Source organism: Humulus lupulus, chromosome 2 (genome assembly GCF_963169125.1).
Source record: "Humulus lupulus chromosome 2, drHumLupu1.1, whole genome shotgun sequence".
Taxonomy (NCBI): domain Eukaryota; kingdom Viridiplantae; phylum Streptophyta; class Magnoliopsida; order Rosales; family Cannabaceae; genus Humulus; species Humulus lupulus.
This window is the reverse complement of record NC_084794.1, coordinates 101126551-101135659: the sequence shown is the minus strand read 5'-3', so window position 1 is coordinate 101135659 and position 9109 is coordinate 101126551. Positions and strand designations below refer to the sequence as shown.

The following is a 9109-nucleotide window of genomic DNA, read 5'->3' as shown; positions in this document are numbered from 1 at the left end:
CAAGAATATGGATAGGGCATGAACGCTTGAGACTATGCATGATTATGATTATGCTTGTGATTGTTAATTAAGCATGTTGAATGCTTTGTATTTGAGATATTTGATATATGATATATGCTTGTCTGCATTATCTGATTGAGAAAGACTTGACTTATAAGTCAAGGACGACATGAATGCTTGAGACTGTGCATGATTATGATTATGCTTGTCTGAATATGGATAGGGCATGAGCGCTTGAGACTGTGCATACTTATGATTATGATTATGCTTGTGATTGTTAATTAAGCATGTTAAATGCTTTGTATTTGAGATATTTGATATATGATATATGCTTGTCTGCATTATCTAATTGAGAAAGACTTGACTTATAAGTCAAGGACGACAATAACGCGTTGAGCGCTGGTCGAAAAGCATTGACTTATAAGTCAAGGGCGGAAGTAGCATGCTGAGCGCTGGTTGTTTTGATTAGGCTAACCAGGAGCGTATCATACGCGTGTCCGACCCAATGGTCGTGGAAAACTTAGCGCCAGGTACGCTGGGCCAGCTCCAAGGTTGGTCATGAAAAATTGTTGGTTTTTCTGAGTTTGCAGGGTAGTGCCGCTACGCATGATTATGAGTGCCGCAACCCAATTGAACATTGCGAGGCAGGGGTACAATTTAGTCCATGTACAAAAAAAGAAAGAACAATTTAGTCAACAAAGTACATCATTAGAGACTACAATCCCTATTAAAACGACATGTCGTTTAATTTTGCGGCTAATCGTTCTCATAATCAACCACAACAAATATCAAACGCAGATCAAAATGGTAATTTATTTCCTCTACAATCCTTTACCTGTGTTCGTCAAGGGGGAAAGTGCAATTCTTCTGATAGAGCAAGATTCATTGATTTAAGATAAATGTTTGCACTTTTAAGTCTGAAAGTGGAGAAATAGCGCAGCCAAATGGCCTTAAAGATTTTTGTAATGCGCTATTCCATTGGTATTGCAATCGTTGTCACTCTCATTGCTTTCTTCTTCACATTTTACCTCAAACCCAAATCTCAACAGGTCAGAGAAGCTTTTTCCCCTTCCTATAATTATTTATAGATTTAATTCTGTCTGTAATTATCTCATCTGGGTTTTGACTGCACTTCCCTTTGTGGGTTTTCCCTTCCCCGAGTGTTTGTTTGTTTGCTATTGTGTTATTGCCCATTTGGAGCCAGAACATGAATTGAGTTTGTCGTTTGAAACTGTGTCCATTTTAATGAAAGAGGTGCTATTTTGTTGCCAAGAAAAGAAAATAATAGACCTTAGTCAGAAAATGTTTTTATGGGTTAGCTAGCTCTTCATCAGCTTAATTGTATTTGTCTGAAAAAAAAGTACTTTTTGGGGTTAGCTTATCCTGAAACTATAATGGATTTAAACCATCTAAAGCTTCACTACTTAAGATTTAAGTGTTGTATTATTTAAGGTAAAAGTTCAATTCATAGATCATGGCCTAACTGGTAGTTCTTACATTTCGTAGAGATTCTTCAGTGTTGAAGAACTGGCTTTGTACAATGGGACTGATGAAGGGTTGCCAATCCTTTTAGGAATTCTTGGGTATGTATGTATTCTCCTATTTTTCTTCGGTTGTCTACTCTGAAGTTACTGTTTAGAACTTACAAACTAGGAACTCAATAATAGATTCAATTTCATGTCTTATAACATCCTTGTAATGATCTACAGAAGGTAATAAAAAATCATTAAAAAGTAGTTGAATTCAATGAATACGTGGAGAACCACCTAACTTATTGAGTGAATTTTGGTTTTTCCTCAATCGTAAATTTTCCAAAGAAAACTGAGACACACCTATTTCTCAAATTTGGAACATTACGAAGCATATTTAATGGAGTTTCTCAAACTCAATGCCACTACTGAGTTGGAAAGTAAAGATCAGCATATGATTATTCGTGGTTCCTTCTTTCAACTGTCTTGATGATTTGCCTAGTGGTAAAGCAGTTTAGTTTTTTTGAACCAGGTCTGTCTTTGATGTAACCAAAGGAAAGTCTCATTATGGACAGGGAGGAGGTTACAATCATTTTGCAGGAAGGTTTGCTCTTTTTTGATCCCTCGTTACAACTTCTTACTAACTTTCTAGTTTGATTTGCAAGGTGTCAAGCTATCGTTATTGTTTGCAAAACACTCTTGTTTGGCCTACATTGGAATTGTACTCTCTTTTTGATTAGATAAATTCTCCATCCTACCCATATGTGGAATAGTGCTTTCAAGCAACTTTTTTTTTTATGCTTTTACTTGATTCTTTACTATGTTACATTTCAGTTACACACTGTGTGACTATTTGCCTATACTCCATTGCTGATCACTGTTTTCCCTTCTGTGGATGCATCCAGAGATGCTTCCCGTGCATTTGTTTCAGGAAACTTTTCAGGTAAGAATGGCAGTTGTTATTCTTTCTTGTTAAATCATGACCTCAAAAGTTTGATGTTTGTTTTGAAGCCAGTTGGTATAGAAATAAAAAAGCTAGAGGCATCTCAGATCATACTAGTAAAACATTCTTGAGGTCATTAAACCATTCAGTAAATTAGTCCTGATTTTGTAGATTTTTTTTTTTTCCAGATATGACTTTGATTTAAGAATACACATTCTCAGGACTAACCAGCCCTCTGCTTATTTTTTGGTTTTATAGTTTTCTATTAACCTAGAATCATAAGTGTAAAACATTTACGCATATAAATAAAAGAAAATTTATCCACTTGAGATCATTGCACCCAAGCTTACAGGATGTGGACGCCCCAACTCTTGATGAAAAAAATTTCACTTAGTCAAAGAGATATAAAAAAGGAAACTAACTTTGGAAACCATCGTTTCGTGCTCTATCTTGATGTTTGATTATTCCTCCATTGATTTGTTTTTTTTTTGTTCCTAATGCAGGAGATGGACTCACAGACTCATTACGTGGTCTATCCAGCAGTGAGGTAATAATTTTCACATTGGTAATAATTCTCACCCAACACCCCTTTCCCAAACCCTGGCAATGGAAAATAAGAAAAAAGAAAAGGGTAACTAGCAAAAATGAGAAAGAAGGAAAGATTATGAATTATTGCTGCACACACTTCTCAAATATTAAATACCTGCCCATACGAGCGCAAATAGTTCTTTTCAATGACTGTCACAATGGTCAGAAACTCCTATCTTCTTCCGTTTTCTGTCCTCGAAGAATAATAAAGATTTCCATGCTGCGTGTATTTACTTCAAATATGGGTGGGGCGGCCTCATGCGCACATAATTATACCATGACAAAATTCTACCTTAATCAACTTGACACAGAACCTCAGCTGTTTGCCAGATAAATAAAATTAAACAAGGAGAGGAATAAGGCATGAAGTAAAATTGTGTTGAATTGAAGTTTTGTCAAGGGACTAGTTACAAATTAGATTTCCTAGTGTCATGATTTCCTATAATTTAAGATGTGCCATCTTGAGTCTACAATGCTGTTGGATTCTTAATGAGATTCTTCCCTTCTCCCTCTGCTCTCCAAACATAGTGTATAATTCAATGTTTAAAAAGGCTAGTTTAAGCCTCAACATTTTGTCTTGGTGAGGTGAGGCGTAAGCCTCGAGGCATAAGCCTCAAATCTTATGTTAAAAATCTATTTTAAAACTGTAAACTTCTAAACACTAATAATCAAACTAGTAAAATATTTAAACAAATCATAACGCTAAAATTAAGGCAAAATTCTAGCAGCCTCAAGTGATTTCATGTTTGAACTAGCAGCCTCAAGTGACTTCATGTAGTATTTTCTAACTAATGCTAGAATTTTATAAATAAATTACTATTCTAAGCACTATTTTTTGGCCCAATACTTAGAAAAGTCACTTTTGTAGAATCTTAAGAATGTAATTGTTATTAAGCTAATTTTGTTGGTTAGAGCACTTCAAACAAGCCAATAATAAGAATAATAGAAGAGGTTTTAGTCTTGAGGCTCCCAAAAAAGGGGCACCTCAAACAGAGTCGAGCCTCAAAAAAGCCTCACTTTGAGCCGAGCCTCAAAAAAGCCTTTTTAAACCATAGTATAATTTATGATAAACCATCTTAGTCTATATTTTGAATCAGTTGCAGAGTATGAACTATGTGGTGATGAATCTACTCATTGTTTTTATTAGGTTAAAAGCATTGTTGAATGGAGGGATTTCTACTCTAGAAGTTACACGTGAGTTCGATTCATATTTCATTTGAAATTTTCTGCTTTGTTGAATGTGCATTTGAAGGAAGAAATTGTTTGATAATAACTATTCTTGATTTCTAATTGTCAGATTTGTTGGTAAGCTTGTCGGTCGTTACTATAATAGCGAAGGAAATCCCACAAAATATTTGAAAGGAGCAGAAGCAAAGGCTGCAAGAGGTGCACAGCTTTTGGAGAAACAGAAGGTTGAAGAAGCTAAGCAATCTAGCTGTAATTCAAGATGGAGTCAAGACGAGGGTGGAGAGGTATACATTTGCATGAATAAAAAAAGATATTCATATCTAAGATTAGTCATTGAGCTCTCAATATCCTTTTCCATAATTCTTTTATAATCTTAGTCATTGAGCACTCAAAATTAGAAATCAGATTCCTAGTGAACAAAAGAGTTATTGATGGAGATTTGATTTTTTTTTTTTGTCAAAAAGACATAAAATGAACTGGTCATTTTGGTTTTGCATGCATTTTCATTTTGATTTCACATCGTTAAATTCTTTGTTAGGTCTGGTGTGATGATGGCTACCCAAGATTAATTCAGAGGCCCATAGAAATCGCCTTGACGGGTAAGATGAGCAAGAGATGTGCTTGCTTTAGCAAAGAAGAGCTGGATCAATCTGGATTAGAAGTATACGAAGGTTGTGATTACCTCGGAAAGACTTGCCGAGTTTAAAGAAAAGGTCAATACAATCATTCAAATTCGTATTATAATTCTTCCGCTCTATCTCCTAGTTTTGGATATTTGAATTCTTTTTTTTCTCCATACATATGGTACATTAGCATAGGTAATTAAATGAAATTCAAGCTTGATGTTTGAGTAATGGCAATGTATTTTTGAGTTGGTTCTTCTATTTCATTTCTCTTGAATAATTTCAGATATAGACTTTCCTTAGGCTCATTTTGTAGTCCAAAATTGCATGAGGGGAATGGTTTTAAGAGTTGACAACATGGGAAAGGAATTTATTGTAATTGCAATCTCAGCACCAAAATATAAATAAATAAAGTTGCGCTGATCTCTTTAGCCAGCTTTGCTTGGCATTACGTGAACATTGGAAAACGGCGACCAAACAATAGCAATAAAAAAATGGCAGCAAAATTCAAATAGTAAAAACTTGTAAAATGAAAATAGAACAAAATATACATATATACTTAAAAGTAATGCGACGACTCAATACTTTACGCAAAAAATAAGTAGTTTTTGTGAAGTTAATTGTCGGCTACAATAAGTATACTGTAAATTATTTAAAAAAAAAGGTGATGGATAGTAAAGCATGCATCCTCAAAATTAGACTTTTTTTGAAGGGCGGCGACACTGCTATTATTATACATGATATTGTTACTTTACATAATATATATATTTTTTGGGACATTATATTTGCACCAAAAAATATATAAAGGCACCCATTAATTGAAAAGAATTAATTTTTAAAATCTATATATTTTTGGTATTCCTTAATTTTTTTTTATTAAATTCAATAATTTTATTTTATATTATTTTCATCATATTTTAAATAATGTATAATTTTTTTAGAAAAAAACTCTTATTTTAACAAGATTTTATATATTTTTTGTTTTATTTTTTTATTTAAATATTTAAAAATATAATTTAGGGTAAATGCTCATTTAGCACTTTGTGTTTTATCAAAATATAAACTTGGTACCATCTGTTTCTAATAATTATCAATCAATACTTTCTGTTTGCAAAAACTACATAGTTTGATACCCTTTATGCGTTTAAATTTTTAATATTCCTAGATTACCTATCATTTTAATGATTTATTTGATTTGCAATTATTTTATTAGTTTTAAATGATTTAAATATATATTTAGAATTAATAAAATGAAATTAAAAAATTAATTAAAATTTTATTAATTAACTTTAAATAAACCTAAATTTTAATTCAATTAATAAATCAATCCAATTTTGAAACTAAAAAATTTAGGTGAGATTGGGGGGAACTGAGATAGTGAAGGTGAGATTTGGTGAAATATGAGTTTTTTTTTTATTAATTAAATTAAAATTCATATTTATTTAAAGTTAATTAATAATATTTTAATTAGTTTGTTTAAAATTTTTAAGTCCAATTTTTTTAATTAATTAAATTTATTTTTATGAAAGTTTGTTTATTAAAATTATTTTAAAGTTTTAAACATTTATTTTATTTTATGAATTTTGAAAATATATTTAAATAATTTAAAAATAATAAAATAATTGAGAATTAATTAAATTACTAAAATGAGGAGTAATTTAGGAATATTAAAATTTTTAGCACATGGAAAGTACCAAATTATGTAATTTTTGCAAATATAAAGTATCAATAGATAATTATCATAAACAAAGGGTACTAAGTTTGTATTTTGATAAAACACAAAATACAAAATAAATATTTACCCTATTATTTATATGTATTTTTTAGAATATAAAAAAGAAAAAAAATTAGAAAAATGTATGCACAAGTTAAAATATATATATATATTAATTTTGTACAAAATAAGGTGTACTAATTAAATTTTAGGGTCATATATATATTTTTTTGGAGTAGTTGTAACTTTACATAATATAAAAGAAATGTAGTAACAAAAAAGCAACGTTCTTTTTGTAAACGGTTTTATTGTTTATTTGCTTTTAATATAAATGTGATAATGAATAAAGAAGTCATACCTATAAATTTGACCATTGGCTAGTTTATTAGTTGTTTACTGACATGAGATGACAATACCAAAAAAATAACCATTTTAGATCTCTTTTAGTTATGAAGTTGTGAACAACCTTTGGCCCATCACTACAATTTTTTAGCAGTATAATTTGTTGAACATGAGGTGAGGACCAAGTCCAAATCTACATTCTCCACCATTGACGAAAATAGTTAATGTTTTATATATATATATATATATATATATATTGCATCTCTGCCATATATATGCACAAACAATTACATGTTATTTTGACTATATTGAATGTTGTATACTTTTTTTTAGATATGTATATATATATATATATATATATGACAATTTTTCTATCTGACAATTACATCTATGCTATATTGAATGTTTACTTTGAGCCTTATCGGTAGGGCTCTCAGTGTATCTCGACTCGTGAACAGTTTTTGACGCGACTGTTTTTATGTCCGTATATATTGTAGCTATTTAGAACATCTTACAAATTTTCAGAAAATTTCGAATAGTTTACTGTACCGAAAACTAGGTTCAAACATATTGTTTTCCACGCGCATAAAAAAAATTAGTCACGCGTGTAATATGTTTGAACCTAGTTTTTGGTACTGTAAACTATTCAGAATTTTCTGAAAATTTACAGGATGCTCTAAATAGCTACAATATACACGATCATAAAAAAAATCGCGCCGAAAACTATTCACAGGTTGTAAACACTGAGAGCCCTACCGGTAGGGCTTAAAGTGAAACGCTATAAAAAAATTCCCATATATATATATATATATTTCAAATTATGTCCAGACTAATTGTACTCCATCAATATATTCGTGTTTACAGTTATCAGTATACAAAAAATAATAATAGTCGTTGCACTGCACCGCTTCCACTTTTTATTTTTATATTATTTCTTTTGTTAAAAAAAGTCGTCGAATCATTAGCCTCGAGTAGATCTATAATCTTGAATTAATACTTACCATACTTTTTTCTTTCAAAGTTTTTGCATTATAGATATTGATCCCTCAATTATTTCATTAATATGATGATAATATATATACAAAGTATTTCACAATCTGTTGCCAACAGTTTTGACTTTATAACAAAATAAGCAATCAAATTATTTATAATAATAATATTAAGAATAATTACATATATTCTATCACACCCCCACTCTCGAAGCGGGAGGGTGTCAAAGGCTGAGATTGTTCCGAAAGTCATCAAAGAGTACGTGAGGGAGTCCTTTTGTAAAGATGTCTACAATTTGATAACGTGACGGAACATGAAGGACACGCACTTCACCACGTTTGACCTTTTCACGAACAAAGTGAATGTCTATCTCAATATGTTTAGTGCGCTGATGTTGTACTGGATTGCCTGAGAGGTATATTGCACTTACATTATCGCAGTATACAAGTGTTGCCTTGTGGACCGGAAAATGAAGTTCCAGGAGTATATTGCGAATCCAGCAGGATTCGGAGACAACATTAGCAACCCCTCGATATTCAGCTTCTGCACTTGATTTAGAAAATGTGGGTTGGCGTTTAGAGGACCATGAAATCAGGTTGTCACCGATGAATAGACAATAACTAGAGGTGGAGCAGCGTGTGTCATGACATCCACCCCAATTAGCATCTGTATAAGAGAGGATGGATGTAACGCCCTGGTTACCCTATAACCGTTACGGTGAACTGGAAATTTGACCCGTTACCCGAGTCCTTTGGTTAAAAACGTATTCTAAGTGTTATTAATATGTTAAGGTGGAAAAACAATAAAAAGGAAATGATATATTTTACTATGTATATAAACTGTTCATGAGCTCATCAAAACATTTACAAGTTGTTTACAACACAGAATGGTCACTACTGTTTCAAATTTACAAACCCGCCGACCTAAGCGGCAAAAATAGGGTAAACCCCCTAGTTCCTCAGAGAACTCCTTGGCCGTGGTGGTCAAGCGGCCGCATATGTACACATCACCACCTAAGCTCTCCACTCAAGGCTGGGTGAGCTTTTCTTTTCCTTTACCTGCACCACATAGTACCCATGAGCCAAAGCCTAGCAAGAAAACACAGTATTGTATATAAGCATTATCAAATGATTATCATTATAATCACATAGAGCTTATAGCTCATAAACAGATGAGTGAATATCACTTGAGGTTCTAGTAAATCATACTGAGTGACTGACAAACAAGTCACTAATTTATCCAGAAGAGTGGC

General features: G+C 32.0%; 1 protein-coding gene across 1 annotated transcript; it reads left to right on the top strand.

Moving 5' to 3' along the window:
• Window positions 1-804: 804 nt before the first annotated feature.
• LOC133818295 (membrane-associated progesterone-binding protein 4) lies at window positions 805-5072 on the top strand. Its single transcript, XM_062251074.1, has 8 exons — window positions 805-1049; window positions 1507-1583; window positions 2002-2073; window positions 2375-2412; window positions 2916-2959; window positions 4148-4194; window positions 4298-4472; window positions 4727-5072. Exons 1-8 carry the CDS (start codon window positions 945-947, stop codon window positions 4892-4894), a joined length of 726 nt encoding a protein of 241 aa, XP_062107058.1. The 5' UTR covers window positions 805-944; the 3' UTR covers window positions 4895-5072.
• The last annotated feature ends 4037 nt before the right edge of the window (window positions 5073-9109 follow it).

Bases quoted from the DNA above. Each gene is read 5' to 3' on its own strand.
- LOC133818295 (XM_062251074.1), top strand. From the start codon at position 945: ATGGCCTTAAAGATTTTTGTAATGCGCTATTCCATTGGTATTGCAATC. The intron at 2,413-2,915 runs GTAAGAATGGCA...TTCCTAATGCAG, and splicing joins TGTTTCAGGAAACTTTTCAG to GAGATGGACTCACAGACTCA. The intron at 4,473-4,726 runs GTATACATTTGC...ATTCTTTGTTAG, and splicing joins GTCAAGACGAGGGTGGAGAG to GTCTGGTGTGATGATGGCTA.